An 18,832-nucleotide genomic window follows, 5' to 3' on the forward strand; every position below is an offset into this window, starting at 1 on the left:
AGGCGTGAGAAATTGCACAACCCGTTTAACTTCTCTGGGTCTCAATTTTTAACACCTGTGGAACAGGATATGGCTAGATAACGTGGACATGTTTACAACAGTTCCCATTTACTGAGCACTTATCCTGTGGCAGGCACTGTATAAAAGTGCTCTTCTTATGTCACTTAATTTTCACTTGCTCCTTAGACTATCCCTAAGAAGTAGCCTCATTTAGAGATAAGAATAACAGGTTCAAAGAACTTACTTTAGGTGACATAGCTACTAAGTGGCTAAAAAAAAAGGGGGATTAAAACACATCCTCTCAAACACTAAATTATAACATTTAGATACTGAGATCCTAGATATTTTAAGAGAATTTGGACCTCCTCGAGCCATATGACAGCACCCAAAATGGTAGTGCTTGTTTATCTGCTCTTCTCTGAGGAGAAGATGCCTTCGGGGGTGGGGACTGAGTGACAGGGGCATGCAGACGCACCAAACTTCAGTCTTAAAAGGGAGAACAGTCGTACTGAATGAAAGGTCTTAGCTCAGAGAAAGAAAATGGAGGATGAGCCCTAGCTGGTTTGGCTCAGTGGCTAGCGCATCGGCCCGTGGACTGAAGGGTCCCGGGTTTGATTCCGGTTAAGGGCACATGCCTGGGTTGTGGGCTTGATCCCCAGTGTGGGGTGTGCAGAAGGCAGCCAATCAATGATTCTCTCTCGTCATTGATGTTTCTCTCTCTCTCTCCCTCTCCCTTCCTCTCTGAAATCAATAAAAATATGTAAAAAATTAATTTTTTTAAAGAAAATGTAGGATGAGATGACATGGAAAGAAGAGACTGAAAGGACAGCCTGGAAGAAAAGTGAGGGCAGGGAGAAGAAAACAGGAAGGGCCCAGAGCTGCGCTGCTGGGATGAGGGAGAATGATGAAGGGACCGGGTACTGTTGATGGGCAGGTGGCCATGCTGAGAGAAGGGTCTACCAGGATAGCAATTCCAGCCTAAACTGGGAAATGACACGGACTACCTTGCTTCTCCAAGCACTGAGGGGGTTAAGAGAGAGAGCTCAGCCTGGGCCTGAGGGGAGAAGCGGGAGACCAGTAAGAAAAAATAATGACCCCATGGGTCTGAAAGGAAGAACCTGCAGACTGAGAAAGAGGTGATGACAGAGAGTGCCTGGAATGGACCACTTACTGCTTTAAACCTGTGCCAAGCTGAGTAATGTGGGGCTGAACTTGTGATTTACCTCAGCTCTGGGAGAGATTAGCCTGTGTACCATCAGCAGCATAAACAAACCTCACTATTTCAGCGTGGTAAGTATGATTAATACTGAAAAGACCTGACCGTTGTAGTGCTTCATACTTCACAAAAGCAGGTTTACGTATCTGATCTCATTGAACTCCCATGACAATCCAGGCATCATCACTCTCCACATGGCACAACTGGGCTGAAGTTTTGTCAAATGATCTACCCCAAGTCAGGAAGTTCCGGGTGGACCTGGGACTGGCTCCTAGGTCTTCCCCTCCCTGGCCCAGGGTTCTTTCTGTAGGAATAAAATGCAGTGCTTGCCTTTAATAGACTTACAACTCAGGGGAGACAGAACAAAGACATAAAAGCTAATTACACAAGGAGCATATACTATACTCCAAACGAGTAGGGCAGCTGGAAAGGTCTGAGGTGACTGCAGCCTCGACGGGAGAAAGAGATTACTAAGCAGGAGAGCAAGGAGGCAGGGAAAGCTCAGAGTGGGGGCCTAGAGGGGTACTCTGCCTACCCAGGTCCTCCCCCACAGCAGAGCACTTGCAAGTGCAACCATCCAACAAATATTTATTAGCTGACACTGTGCTAAATGTTGAGGATTCAATAGTGAACAAGATCTACAGTCAAGAAATTGACTCCCAAACTGAACGTGTTTGGGTTACATCCTGGGGGTTGTCACCTGTTCTTTTGAAAAAGAGAGATGGTTTATTTTCAGAGTGATGCTCCAATCCATTGGAAAAATGTCGGCGCTCCAGTTTTTCAAACCTTACTACTTTCCCAAAATAGAAGTGGACTCTGTTTGCCTCTCCTTGGGCAAGAGATCAGAAAGGGTCAGCGCTGAAAGGGGAACAGGGAGCATTAAAGTGGCTATTTCATGGCAGAGTCATAGTAAAAAGAAGAAGCAAGAGGGTGTGTTTAGCAACTTACTCCACACAATTATAGTTACCCTCCCGGCATCCAAGCTCCATTGTGTATACTATGCACATATAGTGAAGAAAAATGTGATATGGGAATACAGTGAGAGAGTCTCAAAGTGCTGAAACAGCATACCTGGCAGCTGCTAAAACAAAACTTCAAAGATTTGGCTTCTTTGAAAAGCCATCAGGCAGCACCGCACCCACTCCCCCTGCTAGCCACAGCTTCCCTGGGAGCTAATACACGTAACCACTTGTAACCACTTCCGCGTGTTTGGCTCTGTTCCCCAGGGCTATAGCAGCTCTATATGCCAAGTCAGAACTGCCAGCCAAGCAGGTGGGGGGCTGGGGGCTCAGTTAATGTAGGGAAGCAAGACCTCTACCCAACATCTAGCCATGGGCGCATCTCAGAAAATAAAATGACGCTGGGATCTGCATATAAAGCCCCGTCATTCCGTCAACCCAGCTCTGATGGGCTAGAAGACACTACTCATACAGAAGCTCTGGGCTTTTGAGATTCCCAAGGCACGAGAATATGCTCCTCCCAGCACCACAAATTAGTTCAAGAACAGCATCTGTGGGAAATCTCTAGCTCTACACAAAAGAGGCCTGACATCTACAGAAGAACCTAAGAGGATAATCAAGATTATGCCTTTCTTAGAAACTCATTTCTTTGTATTTTTTTAATCCACTGATCAAGTTTGGGTCTGTATCACATCATCTAGGTCAGTGATGGTGAACCTATGACATGCGTGTCAGAGGTGACACGCAAACTCATTTTTTGGTTGATTTTTCTTTGTTAAATGGCATTTAAATATATAAAATAAATATCAAAAATATAAATCTTTGCTTTACTCTGGTTGCAAATATCAAAAAATTTCTATATGTGACACGGCACCAGAGTTAAGTTAGGGTTTTTCAAAATGCTGACACGCCGAGCTCAAAAGGTTCGCCATCTCTGTTCTAGGTCAACCGTCTAGCTCGGTGCTGCCCAATATGGTAGCCATGAGCCACATGTGGCTTTTGAGCATTTGAAATCTGGCTAGTATGACTGAATTTTTCATATTATTTAATTTACATTAAAATATCCACATGTGGACTGTAGTTACATATTGGACAGCATTGAACTAGTCATTTACTCACCAAATATTTCTTAAGCACTTTGTACTGGGAACAGTAAGGCTGTAAAGATGTGTTAGACTCAGGGTCTGGCCTCAAAAAGCTTACAATTTAATACAGGAGGTAAGACAGATACACAAGCAACCATAATATAATAGAAGGAGAAGTGGTAAGAGTCATGGCAGAGGTAAATAGATAATAGCAGAACTTGGAGTAGGGAGATGGTGACCTGACATGTATTCCCCAAACTAATCACTCAGGTAGGGAAGGCCAGTAAGTCTATCAAATGAAGGACTTTGAGGAGGGAGGAACTACTATAAAGAACTCCAAGCCTGGTATGGCTCAGTGGCTGACCAGGAAGTCACTGGTTCGATTCTCTGTCAGGGCATATGCCGAAATTGCAGCCCGATCACCAGTGTGGGGCGTGCAGGAGGCAGCCGATCAATGATTCTCCCTCATCATTGATGTTTCTCTCTCTCTCCTTTTCCCTTCCTCTCTGAAATCAATGTCCTATACAATAAAAGGGTAATATGCAAATCAACTGAATGGCGGAACAACTGGTCGCTATGATGCACACTGACCACCAGGGGGCAGACACTCAATGCAGGAGCTGCCCCCTGATGGTCAGTGCTCTCCCACAGGGGCCCATCAGGGCCAGCAACGCCTCCACTGCCAGCGCCATGTTGCTGACGCCCGCCATGTTCTTCACTGCCCCCTGGTGGTCAGTGCACGTCATAGTGAGCAGTCAAACTCTCGGTAGAGGAGACAATTTGCATATTAGGCTTTTATTATATAGGAGGATTTATTCTTTATTTTTAAGTGTCTATTTACCAAGACATTAGGCCTTTTAGTTACATGAACTAAAAATTCTCCTTTACAGTTAGGGCCGTATTTTGACTAATATATTATTTCCAATAGAAATGCTCTGCCTCAGCCAGGCTGATTCTCATTCACTGTCCCTTGAAAATACCTGAACACCTTGTACATTATCCTCCTGTTCCCCCATCTCCTTTCCTTCATCTGTCTGTAGCCTGTACATAATCTAGGCCTCCACAAACCCTCCCGAAAACCCTTCCTTGGAGGAGTCTTATCTTTCCACCCATTTTCAGTATCCTTTGTAAACTGTGAACTCCTCTGAGTCCATACGCCCCTTTCAGTAACTCACTGGATATTTCACGTGCAAAAAATAAGTAAACCTACACAGGGCAGTGTTCTTTAGACTACCCTGCTGAGCTGTCAACTCTAACTCAAAAGGAGTGCGGATCCCATTTCTCTGACCTCTCATAGATCCTCGCACAGTGTCAAGCACAAATGTGCAATTATCTCTTAATTGGTTACTATTAGGCTCTTTGCCTATCTAAGTCCCATCTATCCTTCCAGATCCATCTCACACCCCTTTCTTTCCCAGGAAGTCTTTGTTACCTTCTCCCATCAGAGTGATCAATTTCTCCTCTGAACTTGGACCACTTACAGCATAATCCCCTCATTCAACAATTAAGCACAGATTGTTTAATAATACTTCACTAATTAGTTAAATGACTGTGAACTTTCCTCCTTGATGACAGAGACCTTGTCTACCACCTCCTTCAGAGCTCAGCCAGTGCCGTGCACTCACAGGCTATTCAGTAAATGCATGTTAACTTTTTGGGGATAACTGTGTTTTAGCAACTACCAGACGAAGCCATTTCCCAGCCGAACCTTACTTATTACCAGTTTTACCTTTACTCTTTTCCAAATATTTCAATATACTAAATACTTGATGAAAAAGTTTACAAAACTCTCCTTTAGGGGGCTTGTATCTCAAATGTCAGTACTGGGTTCAAGCAGCTAGCAAGATATTTGAGAGTCCCAACAACATAGGCAGGGCCTTTCATTTACTCCAAGTATGTCAAACTCAGGGCCCCGGTCGCCAGTTTGACATGCTTGGTTTACTCAATGTTCCTGGTGCAACCCAGTTTCAGAAGAACATAATTTGATTTCCTCTGGCCTTTAAGTACATTTATGGTTTCTTTACCTGCTGTGCCAGGAATCCTACTCATCTAAATCCTTCTAAACTATAATCACATTACTGAGATGCACCCATATTTTATTTTCATCACAAAAAGACAGTAAAACTTATTTTGAAGAACAAGGCTAAACGTGGTATTGATTATTGGCTTTGAAGCCAAATTCATACAAGTCTTAGCCCGATAATTCACGAAAGCCAAAAACATCCCTTTACTGCCTCTGAAGCAAAAATATGGTCCAATTAGGACGTGAGCGCCACTGCTCCTTATTGTGAACACCTGGGCCTACCATATGATGCAACATTTTGAATTCCTAAGCCCCTTCCCACCTCCAGCTGTATTCTCACCTCCCAAAGAACACTGGCTTCATACTCAAATGGCCTTTAGAGTTTAGCTTCTCTCAGTTATCTTTAGGAGCATTTTAATGGCTTGTAATCAAAATTTTAACAAAGGGATACTTCACAATAAAAATAACGGGAACCTCAGTACTGTGATTAGGCATAGCTGCTTTCCCACTATGACACTGTATAACACTGCATGTGAGTGAAGGCCAGTTGTAGCTAAACTGCGTACTAACCTAAGTGGTGCAGCAATGCTCTATCCTAAGCAAGTCTAATTTTATGCTTCTCTCTTTTCTGGGAAGGGAACTAAGAGTTATCAAGAAACTATACCAAAACCAGACCTTTATTCCTTTTCAGATGCTACAAGTCCATTGTTTTCTTTTATTAAAATAGACAGTACGCCCTGGCTGGTGTGGCTCAGTTGGTTGAGCATCGTCCCATGCACCGGAGGGTTGCTGGTTCAATTCCTGGTCAGGGCATATGCCCAGGTTGTGGGCTTGATCCTCACTAGGGGGCGAGCAGGAGGCAGCCAGTCAAAGTTTCTTTCTCACATTGATGTGTCTCTCTCTCCCTCTCCCTACCTCTTTTTCTAAAATCAATTTTAAAATATATATTAAAAAACAAACAGATACTGGGAGTTCTTTTCCTTTTAGTCTCTTAAATCCTAGGACTTGCTTTTTTTTTTAACATTGATTCCTCACTTATACTTCCTCAGTAATATGCTAAGAGTCTTTTAGCAGAATGATGGGCAGAGGGTAGAATGGGATCTTTTACCAAAGGTTCAGGGAAGCCAGCTGGTCTTCCTTCTAAATTTGTTGAGTCAACATTAAGTAAGCTTTAAAGATGAATCATCAATGTTTCTCTACAGGAGTCAGAAAGAAAGATACAGTGTTTCTTCACCAGGGATTCTTTCCAAACTCTTTCAAGGCTGGTAAACAAAGTTAACTTGGAAATACAGGAGATGATAGAAAAACCATGGGAGAATTAAATTGAATTATGAATTAACTCTTGAGATAATTTTGTAATTCTAGAAAAGGAGTCTCAGTCAGCTTAGTACATGGATTTTTATCATTCAGGTCTTTTAAAACCGAAATAACCATCAATTGTGGATACATACAAAATTACAAAGTGAACATCTGAATTAGGATCTTGTCTCTAACAATGACTGTGTGTGTGTGTGAGAGAGAGAATCCTAAGGAAATGTATACACTGGGGGGTGGGGGGGAGAGAGAGGCAAACTGAACTGGAAAACCCAACACTGGCACACCACAAAGCAAGCTGCATTTCATTTTGATTGCAGATAAGCAAAGATCCCTTTCTCTCGCTCCTGAGCCTAGGCCCTGGTAGGATGGCCAGCCGGCTGTCGTCGACAAATTTCCCAAGCTTACCCACATGCCTTCAGTAGGCAGCAGCCCAGTCGTTCTGGCCTTGGCACACACGCCCACGGGCACTCGGCTCTCGTGGCAACTGAGGACTGCAGAACCTGTCACGGAGCTTGAACTGACACAGAGCACAACCCCTGAGAGCTATGTGTCTGGCCGAGTGAGAAAAGCAGCAGAGGAATTTCAGATAGAAGTGCAGGCCTTTATCACTCGTGGCCAGAGAAACTTCTTACTCAGGGGGAAGGACTGGTGAGAGCTAGGACTCAGGAGGAGGAGGGTCAGGTAAACTTTATTTTATGAGAAAAAAGGAAGAATAAGGAGTGACTATTACTTCTACAGAACTTTGAACACAAGTTGCTTTTTTTTTTTTAGGCCCCCCCCCCCCCCCCCCCGCATCCCCTGCCACGAGTGGTTTCTTTTTGTGATTATGCTCTTTGGCTAGAGAATGTTGTTTATATAACAGGATAAAGTACAAAATTGTAAGCTCCAAACTCCTCCAGAGAAAAACTCTCCCAAAGCTCGACCCCCAGGATAGATGGAAAATATGAGTGTTTACTGGCTGGGACACCAAGCTACAACGGAAATTTCAACATTCAGAGAAGATAGTGCAGAGGAAGGGCCTATTGAGCAGAAAAAAGTCATCCCTCAACAAAAGAGTCAAAGAAGAAGGAAGAGTCTCCTGTTGGCCTCCTCTGATGCCTTCCCTTCCACAGCTGGAGGCCACGCCTCTGGAATCCAGCTCCAGGAGCACAAGCACGCGGTGAGGGCCAGCTTCCTCTGAACTAGAATAAGTGGTGCAGCAGTCCCGCAGCCCAGGCAGGTCCAATTTCAAGTCTCTTCCTCTCTCTCTCTCTCTCTCTCTCTCTCTCTCTCTCGGAACCTATACTGAAACCATGCACTCTACTGGCTACCTTCACATACACAACTCAAATCTTATAACTCCTTAATGACATAGATATTATTATTTGAAGATGGCTCAAAGAAGCTAAGTAACTTGTCCAAGGTCACATACTCAGTGAGGCAAACCCAGATCTGTCTGACCCTAAAGTCCCTTCTCTTCACTACGCCATGCCATCTTCCTAAGGGGATTGATGGCCTCCTTTCCTATGAAGGACTATGTTCTGAATAATTCCCTTCAATGGAGGCAGAGGTGGAAGCAAAACCTTACCATTTTGGCCACTAAATAATTTTTGTTGCTCTTTCTTACAACCATACATTCCTCCCTCTTCTTCTTTTTCTATTGTGGTAAAAAAAGCAAAACTTTAAATTTACCACCTTAACCATTTTATCCTTATTTATTCCTAACAAACTGTACAATTCTTTAGTTGAGTAGTGTTAAGTATAGTCACACTGATGTGCAACAGATCTCTAGAAATTTTTCATGTTGCAAGATTCAAACTCAGTAGCCATTAAACACGAATTTCTTCTCCTCTCTTCCCCTAGCCCTTGGCAACCACCTTTCTACTTTCTGTTGCTATGATTTTGACTACTTTACATACTTCATGTGAGTGGAATCATAGTATTTGTCCGTTTGCCACTGGCTTATTTCACTTAACAACTGTCCTTGAGGTTCATCCATGTTGTAGCATGTGACAGGATTGAATCCTTATATACTCTTCTTGATGCTCTTTCTTCTAATCGTCTGTACCATAACATCGAAATCTTTGATATGTCTCCCAACACTGCTAATTGTTCCACATGTATGTGGCTCCTTCTCCCCACCAGTGATCAAACACCATGTCTTGTCTTTTACTTTTATTTTATTTTTTGTTAATCCTCACCTGAGTATATTTTTCCATTGATTTTTAGAGAGAATGGAAGGGAGGGGGAGAAACAGAAAGAGAGAAACATTGACATGACAGACACACATCAATTGCTTGCCTCCCCCACTCGCCTCGACCGGGATGTGCCCCGACCGGGGATCAAGCCTGCAATTGAGGTACATGCCCTGGACTGGAATCGAACCCAGGACCCTTCAGTCCGAGGGCCAATGCTCTATCCACTGAGCCAAACCAGCGAGGGCCATGCCTTGTCTTTTAGACCTTACCCAGCAACCAGCATTCTGCGGAAAACGTGGAAGATGCTTCCTGGACAGTAAACTGGGAGATCTGGAACTACTGTGTTTTATTTATCACTACTCCCCGGCATCTAACATAATGCCTGACACATAGAAAATGAATAGAATATATTTTTTAAAGAAAATAAACTCAATATGTTTTTTAGGACTGATTGAGAATGAAAAGATGGGAAGTAGGAAATGTGAATCTCCAGCAGCATTTGTAAGAAATAATCTAAGGGGAGGGAGGTAAGTATTAGCTAAACTAGAATGAGAATCTTTGAAAAAACTTCTCCTTGGAAATTATGTAAAACAGGGTACTTGGTTCTTTATAATTTATTACTGAGGAGCAAGGGGGCAGAGGACAGGGTGACACAAAATATGGCCCAAATTTCCAAGGTTTGGTGCTTCATTGTACCCCATTCCCCAGTATGGAACTTAAAGGGCCGATGCACATCTGCTCCCTAGAGGGGGCCGGCCAGGCCAGCAGCACATGCCCACACGTCTTGCCCTGTCACCACAAGGAGGAACAAACTCACCAGTGAGCTTTCGACCTCCCCCACCTTTAATATCGAGGAACAGACAAATCCTCAGGTTGCGTGTTTGAAAAAGCCAGAGGTGGATAAAAATAATTCAATGACAAATGCTGGAAAAACATACAAAGGGGCAGAAGCCAGACATTCGTGGGATTCCCTGACAGCTCCATCTACAAGGAAGGGCTGGGCTGGAAAAAAACAGGGCCTCAGGTTCCTGCCAAGCCGTCTGAGGCCCCGTCCTTCCCAAATCATTCCAAGCAGCAGCCAAGACTTTACAGTAACCCTTCTAGGTCTCACAAAGAAAGATGCACCGTGCAACCCCTGAGTGCTCCCCACCTAGAAGTGCTCCTCCCTATGTGGTCCAATTCCATGCGAGGCTGGAAATAATGAGAAGACACCACTGCGTATGGATCCTCAGCTCCCAACAACTCCCCACGTGCCCAGAAAATGGATCACTGAAAGGCAGCTGAAAAATCCTACCCATCTCATTGGCTAAATAAAAGCTTATTAAATACCCAGGTTTCAGCATTCAGAAACCGAATGGATCCCTTTAAGAAAAAAGAGGTCATGACCACTAGTACCTGCATCCCAGAGGCCCTATTGTATAATTCTAAATCGGCCTTGCTCGGAGGCACACCTCAGGCTTCTCAACATGTGACTGTATTTGGCCCTGACTACTTTCTCTTCTGGAGAGTAGCCTGCAATTAATCTCACTTATTACCTCTGAAAAGTAACAACAGAGGAATGGCTGGCCAAGTCCAACTCCAGAGTGTCTAGGGAACTGCAAGCTACATGGCCAGGCCTCAGACTGTCTGGGCAAGTCATGGGCTCTTTGCCTTCCTCCCCACAACAAAGCTTGAACAGGGACTCCAGACAGACCAAAGGAACCGAGGGATTTGAGGAGCTGGGCTGAGCTCACCCTGACCCAATGGGAGACGACAGCCCTGAGGCTACGTTTGGGATGGTTTCAGAAAGCGGGGGAAGAACAAGGTTGTCTGGTGAAAACTTGTGTGATCCACAAAATTGAGAACAATAGCAACACCACAGGGAAATGAAAAATAACACTATTTGCAGAGTTCTCGTGAGTCACCAGTTTTCATTCCTGTGGCTACCAAGTCACTGAATCCTGATGAAAAGTACAGCCAGCGATGGGGTCTCTTTACATCGTGTTACTGTTTACAGCACAGCCCCAGTTCAGCGAGTTATCAGAGTGTATCAGCACTGGAATCCGCTGTTGCTATTGTAGAAGAACGAGTAAGAGTGCCTCTTACTTTCTTAGCACCCACTTCTAGGGAGATCAAAGTGCTTGAAGGGCAATCTAAAAGCTCTCAAAACAGGCCAGTTTATATGTAAGTATGTTTACCTAAAGAAAACATTAAATGAATAGTGTAGGGTCACTTAGTGTCAAAACCAGGAATAGAACTCACATCTCTATGTAAGTAATAGAACCAGTAATAGAACTCAGTCCCATATTCATGAAATTTAGTTACTAACAAGGGAGGAATAACAAGAGACTAAATACATAATTATAAAACAGTGACTTACAAGTAAAATTAGAAATCGGGGCATGGTACGAAGAATGCCTGCTGTAGCCCACTTCACAGCCAGGTCTGGAAGGATCTCTGAGAATTCTCTTAGGGCTGTTTTAGGGTGGGTACCTCCGGGAATGCCACCTGGAGCCGGAACTCCCAACCTGCCTCCAGGCTGTCCTGGCAACCAGAGGTTACCTGGGGCAGAGGAAGATCTCCCAGGGCTACTCCGGAAGGGAGTGGGAGCTAAAAATTGGCCCTTAAGCTTGAAGAACAGGTGAAGAGAGGACTGTTGCAGGTACAACTAACACCACAAGGAAGGGGGCTTTGTGGGGGTTGCTTTCTGGCACCAGTGGCTCTGAGATGATTGTACAACGTGACATTCTGCCACAGCTCAGGAGCAGTCAGGCTGGGCGAAGGCCGCGCACAGTGCTGGCCTCTAAATCCTGGCTCTGACCCTGACAGATCCCTTCGTCGCTCTGCCTCTGCATTAACAGGTGCTACACCAAGAGAAGGCTCTCCTTATTTTAAAAATTCCCTCATTCCATCTGTAACTAATACTCAAACTCTACTTCTCCAAAATGTGTAGCTTTGACATTTTGTTTATGGAAAACGGCTGCAGCCTTATCCTATTGATAATATATCTGAGATTGCAGTGGAAATGTTTTCCATAGAAATAAGGCTCTGATTGTAAAATGGAAATGGAATATCTGGAAATATTTTATATGGAAAAGAAAGCTCTATAGTATAAACAGAATTTCTTTCTTACGACTTACGTTTTCGGAATTGTTTACTATAGGCTGTAAGTCACCAAATGACAGACTCCTCCTGGGAAGAGAACTGTGTGGGAGGATGCCTGGCTTGAAAAGTCTTGCTGTTCAGTCTTCAACTCTCTATAATTCTCAACTGAGATGATTCTTTTCACTCTTGACCATTGTGATTACTAGTATAAAATACACTGGACCAGAGGATGATGTAATGTGTTTATATTTATGTTGTTTCCTGGGCAGAACCTGTTTCCCAAATTAGTTCCTTAAGACATAGTTCTAACACCAACATACTTTAACAACAATTAGGTATTTCTGCCAGGCTCAAGTTTTTGGTCTCCCCTCCCAACTTTGGGGCAAGGAAGCATTAAACAGAAGGCTGGCTGGCTTGGCTGGCTCAATGGTTGAGCACTGACCTATGAACCAGGAGGTCATGGTTCGATTCCCAGTCAGGGCACATGCCTGGGTTGCGGGCTCGATCCCTAGTAGGGGGCGTGCAGGAGGCAGCCAATCAATGATCCTCTCTCCTTTCTTCTCTGAAATCATATTATACACACACACACACACACACACACACACACACACACATACATATACAATTTATTTATTTATTTTTTAAAGAGAGAAGGCTGGCTGGCAGAGGCTGGGAGCACTGGCAAGGAGGTGGAGGCTTGGTGGAACACCTGGGATGGAGCTTCTTTATTTGGAGAGAACGATATCTCAGCTAATGAGAATACTTCATTGCAATAGTCACATCCCCCTCTAGCTCATTTCACTCATGGACAGATGAGATCAGACCCTTATTTAATAGCCACTAAAGCAAGATGTACTAGGGGACTTAAAATATGGATTGAGACTAGAATTCAAGACTGGTTTCTTTTGTAATTCAGAAGTTGCTTTATGGCCCGAACCTATCTGGATTTTATCCTCTGCCACTTCTCTCAACTATATAAAGGAAATTTCCTTCCTACTTCCCAAATGCACATTGACCAGGAAGGCTGTTTTGAGTTTAATTATAGAACCTAGATGAAAAAAATGTCCTTCAAAAGAAAAGAGTCCAAAGTTACTGAAATACAATGGATTACAAGGTATAAAAAAGAATAAGGAGATGAAGAGAAAATGTCAAAAGTCTCACATGATTTTGAGTTATATGTGGAATCTAATGAAGAAAATAAATTGATGAACAAAACAGATCCAGAGACACAGAAACATGCAACAGACTGACTTATTTCAGAAGTGGGGGGGCGGGGGGGTGTAACAGGAAGAGATTAAACAAAGAATTTATATTTGCATAGCCCATGGGCAAACAATAGTGCAGGGAAGGCCTGGGGAGGGGGTGGGAGCAAGGTGGAAGGGGTCAGTGGAGGTAAAAAAAAGAGGTGACATCGGTGATACTTTCAACAATAGTTTTTAAAAAAGTCAATACATAAAAATGTCGAAAATAGGCAGGGATTAAACACAATATAAATTCTTGCTCTTTCACCCAGAAGTGAATTTACAGAACTGTATCAGATATTTCCTTTTCATTTGCTTTGCCCACAAACTGTCCAACAGGTGAAATGAGGCCCTATATTCAAGTGCCGTGGGACTGGGACAGTGGGGAAAGGCCCTCTTACCAGTGTCTATGCAGGAGCTCAAGGTGAAACTGGCTTGCTCCTGACCAGGCCATCCCTGTGCGACCCAAATATTAGCTCCCCGGTTCTCACGTACCTGCTTCCAGGAGGGGTGGGGTGGCTCTCAGGAGCTTGGGGTTCTGACCATGTCGGGCCGCTAGGACTGATGACAGGCCGAAGGGTGGGGGGAGTTGAAGCACTGCTTCTGTTTATGATGCCGCTCGTCAAATTCAGGTTTGATACCTAGAAGTGAAGTGAGGGAGATAATCTGATTTTACAGTTTTAGAAAAGTATCATTAAAAACACATGAGAGGAATCAAGTCAAAGGCAGGAGACGCTGACTCAATGAAGCCGAAGCTGTTGTGACAAAGGTCCCATCAAGGCTGGCTTCGCACACACCCCAGAGCAGAAGTGAGGGTGGCTAGTGTCAATGTAAGTATTGCCCTGGCCGGCGTCCCTCAGTGGTTAGAGCGTTGGCCTGTGCACCAGAGGGCATGGGTTCCATTCCTGGTCAAGGGCATGTACCTGGTTTGCAGGTCCAATCCCCCACCCCGTTGGGACGTGTGTGGGAAGCAATCAATCGATGTGTTTCTGTCACATCTATGTTTCTCTCTCCCCTCCCTCCTCCTTTTCTCTCTCTCTGAAAAAAAAACAAACAAAAATTAAAAAATCAATGGATGACTCTGGATGGTGGGCACACGGTGTAATATACAGATCTTGTAACATAGAAACCCACACATGAAACCTGTATGTTCATGTTGACAAATGTCACCCCAATCAATTAAATAAAATTAAATAAAGAAAAAAATCAATAGAAAAAATATCCTCACTGCTTGGGTGAGGATTTAAAAAAGAAAAAAAGAAACCCCAAAATCCTGATTATATAAGCTCAGAGTTGTAGTTAAAAAGAAAAATTAACAAGTATTTATTTTGCTCCTACCATGTGCAAAGCATTACACTGTCCTACTTGCTGTAAAATAAAAAGGTGAATAATAAAAACAGCAAGAATTTATTAAGTATTTACTCTGTGACAGGCAAGGTTCTGAGAAACTAGGCAGACTACTTAGCCTTTCTGGGTCTTGTGTCCTCATTTGGAAGTTCTAAATGCTTAATGAAGTTTAGTTATAAATAATACTTATTATTATGAAATACAAAGCACTTGTTGCTTTAGAAAGAAAAAAGATGCACAGTCACTAGCAAAATGGGCATTGACTCCAATAAACAATTTACGAAGAAGAAAACTTATTAGCTAATTGAACATTTAAAACTAGTCATTTCCCCTGGCAATCAAAAACTGCAAATTATATTACCTCTTTTGTGTGGTATAGTAGTAATAAAAAACATAGCATCTAATTAATAATGGCAAGAAGTGATATTATATAGGTACCTACACTATTTATGTGACTATAAACTGGTAGAATCTTTCTAGAAATAAATATAGCAATATATTATTAAAAGTATTATTAAAATATTTGTACACTTTGATGCTACAATCTAACTTCTGGGAACTATGCTCAAAACAACTGCATATGATCAATGACAGTGAATGTTATAATAGCAGTTACTGTTTAATGTGTCAGCTCTGTATAAATGAGTGCATTATATGCATCTCATTTCAATTGCCATAATTCTATTGTAAGTACTATTATCATCTCCATTTTACAAAGAAGGAAATTGAAGCCTAGGATAGCACTGAGGCCTAGAGAAAAATGGCACAACTGGGATCTGAACCATGATCTTTGGAACTCCAATGCCTGTATTCTTCTACTGTACTGTACTGTGAACAGATTTTGAAAACAAGCATTGATTTTAATATTGTAAAAGGAGAAGATATAAACGGCTAACAGTATTTTACATATATTTTACCCTACCCATATGAGGAAATATTCTGTATCCATTAGAATTTTTTTGAAAAATATTTAAAAATATAGCAACATGCTGATTTTTTTTTATACAATATGAAACTGTATAGAGAACAGATCCAAATTTTCTTAAACATACACATGACAGATACATACTCATAAAGGACCAGAAATAAAAATCCAATTCATAAATAGCATCTATTTCTGAATGGTGACTTATTTTCTTCCTTACACTTACCTATATTTTCCAAGTTTCATATACTGGCCATGTTATTACTGTTAGAACCCCAAAGAAAAATTTTAATTCGTTATGAGAAATACAGAGGATAGTTTGAGAAGCATTTCAGTATAAGATCCACAGGGGATGCTGAAAAGAGAGGGGGACACAGCTGAATGCAGGACACAGTTGAGCATGACACACTAGGGAATAGTGACATAATGAGAAGTACATTTAAAAAAGTGTCTTTCTGTAAGATGTCCTAAGAAGCTAATAATTTTGACACCCTATATAATAAAAGCGCAGATTGGTCGACTGAACTGGACCAGTCGCTATGACGTGCACTGACCACCAGGGGGCAGACGCTCCGACTGGTAGGTTAGCTTGCTGCTGGGGGGCTGATTGGGACTGGGCCAGAGGGCCCCAATCGGCCGAGGGACCCCACCCATGCACGAATTCGTACACCGGGCCTCTAGTTTACAAATAAAAATATACCGGGGTTTTAAAAAATCTTAAAATTCTGAAAGAAAAAGTTATTTTCAGCAACAGTATACTGCTTCATTCCTAGTTACAGATTCTTTAAGTAAAAATTTCCTAGGCCTTTGTCTTCACACCAAAGGACCCAAATATTTTTATTGGGAAAAAGCTATTTTCCATAGGTCAGGAGTGATTTCAGGGGTCTATAGAGACTGGGATACAGGACACTCGGGCTGCACCCTCCACTGTGGACCCAGGAGCCAACCTTGGCTTGTCCATTCTGACTCCCTTCTGCTGCTACCAGGGGGAAGAAGAAAGACACCCACTAACTGAGGACAGGGGAGATACAGTGGCAGGTTATGGCAGTCACCTCTGGCACCTGGTACCGTTGAAGAGCCTGGCCTTCTCCTGTACCGCAGAGACAACACAGGCCAGGTTCTCAGACATTCAAACAGACTCCCTGCAGGATTGCACTCACTCCTGGCCAGCACTGAGCCCCCTCCTTCCGGCCCTGAAGCACCAGGCCTGCCTAATTAGACATGAGCATGCGGCTTGTAAAAGTTCTACAAAGTGAGAAAGGTCTTTATGATAACTAACAGCTTCTCCAACTACTATCTCAATCAGTTGTGCCAAAAAAACTAATAAAAGAGGCTTATTCATAATTTATAGTGAAACAGCAATAAAATAAACAAAATGTACACACTTTACCATGTTTAAGTATAAACTGTATAGTTTGGAGATGAGTGAATGTGAAGAGACTTCAGATTTGGTAAATCTTCTCTCTTTTGGCAAAGCTGCCCCTCATTTAGGCATCATTTCACCATAATAGCTAAGAGTTCCTGAAAGCTCACGGTGTGCCATGTCCTAGGTGTCCTTGCATGATCTTGACATGCATTATCCTGTCTAACCCTGAGCGACCCCTTTGAAGTAGGCTCTACTTCAGTATTATAAAAGGAGGAAACTAAAATGGAGAGAGGGAAAACAATTAGATAAAGTCACATACCTACTAAGATTAGCAGAGAATGTTCTCCAAGGGCACTTGGTATACTTTGGCCAAGTAAGATGGTTTAAGGTTTGAGTTCTTACAGCAGTAGTGTCAGGCACTCAGGAGTGAGGTTTCATATCTCACCCCTTACCCACTGCTCAAGGAGGTAGACAGTGCTAGACTCCCTCTCAAAGATGGAGAGACTAAGGCTCAGAGAAGGCATGTAAGTAACCTGGTCAAGGTCACCTAACAGTTGCAGAACTGGTATAATCATTTTCTAGTTTTGTAACTAGTTACCCTTAACTATTATAGATTTTTAAAAATATCCAGAGACAGACCTCAAATTCTGAAAATAGGGAATGATTACACCAAACTATTATACCAGCTTCTCTTTCTTCCCTGTCAATTTCATCTCCCACGTGTTACCCTTCACCAGAGGATATTAAATAAGTAAAGCAAAGAAAAATACATTATTAATCAGTGTTTCTTAGCAGGTGTAGTGAAGGTGGCATGAAACTAATTTTGGACTCTTGGTGGGTTTTTCCATGTAACATCTATTCCTTATTTCATGGATAAATCAAGAATTGGGAGCCACTGTGACTGCCTTTTACACAAAAGCAAAGCATCATTGTTCATTTATTTTGAGAAATAGCAAAAGTGACCACTACTTAAATGAGAGATTATACAAGGAATATGAAGACTTTCAAAGCTTCTCATCTTTCTTTCTAAAGGATTCCCGCTAAAAAAAAACAAAAAACCTGTCTCTGTTAAGTAATAACAACCTGCCCCTCTAAATATTCTATTCTTCCTTCTGTGGTTTTGTCTAGGAGACACTCAGCATTTATGTCATAATTACCCCAACTTCATCCAGCTCTGTTTTCCTAGGACATACGTTGCTAATAAAGAATCAAATAATTTGGGGCTCTATTAGAATCTTCTTGATCCAGTCCTTCAGACAAGCCATCATCAATCCCAGTGGTCAGCAAACTCATTAGTCAACAGAGCCAAATATCAACAGTAAAACGATTGAAAATTCTTTTGAGAGCCAAATTTTTTAAACTTAAACTATATAGGTAGGTACATTGTTATTAACTTAATTAGGGTACTCCTAAGCTGGCCTTTGCTAAAAACGTCCTCAATCTGATTGAGGTACGTTCGCTGAGGTCGACCCCTTCCAACTCTCTCATCCACACTCGTCTTGTATACTTGTTTCGTCTATCTCCTTTCGTTCATCCTCTCTATATGTCCAAGCCATCTCAACATACCTTTCTCAATCCTCGACACTACATCTTTCACTCCACAACGTTCCCTAAAATTAACTTAATAAACTTTACTTAAAGTTTTAAGTCTTAGTTAAACTACAGATACATTGAATAAAACTTGATATCATACTTAATAACGATATTATTTATTGATAAAATTAAATTCCTTACAATTTACCTTACAATATCCATAAAATTAAATCATGACAATGACTGACAAATGCTAATGTGAACAATGGCCTTGCATCTCCTTGGAAAGTTTGGGTAAGTCAGGTTTGTATGTTGTTGTTTTTAATTTTAGGCACGATTCCAGATTCTCATAAGACGACTTCTCAATTTACTCTTGATAAGGTTCATGCTTGAAAATGTAGGATTTGCAGCTGGTTGGCAACTTTATGCTTCGAGTAGGTACTTTTGTCACCCGCGCACGATTTGCAAACGCGACTAGCACTAACCACTGCACAATGAGACTGCTGACTGACTGGCTTGCTCAACTCCTGCATGAATTGCGCACGCGCCCCCCCCCCCC

At 42.4% G+C, this 18,832-nt stretch overlaps 1 protein-coding gene across 1 annotated transcript in view; it reads right to left on the reverse strand.

The window, feature by feature from the left end:
• The window catches only part of TTLL5 (tubulin tyrosine ligase like 5), a 196,061-nt gene that overhangs the window by 42,502 nt on the left and 134,727 nt on the right, over positions 1-18,832 (reverse strand). Inside the window, exon 30 of the mRNA XM_023762178.1 lies at positions 13,598-13,743. Coding sequence (XP_023617946.1) covers positions 13,598-13,743 — 146 coding nt within the window. The remainder of the gene's footprint in view (positions 1-13,597; positions 13,744-18,832) is intronic.

Source organism: Myotis lucifugus, unplaced genomic scaffold, assembly GCF_000147115.1.
Source record: "Myotis lucifugus unplaced genomic scaffold, Myoluc2.0 scaffold_235, whole genome shotgun sequence".
Classification (NCBI taxonomy): domain Eukaryota; kingdom Metazoa; phylum Chordata; class Mammalia; order Chiroptera; family Vespertilionidae; genus Myotis; species Myotis lucifugus.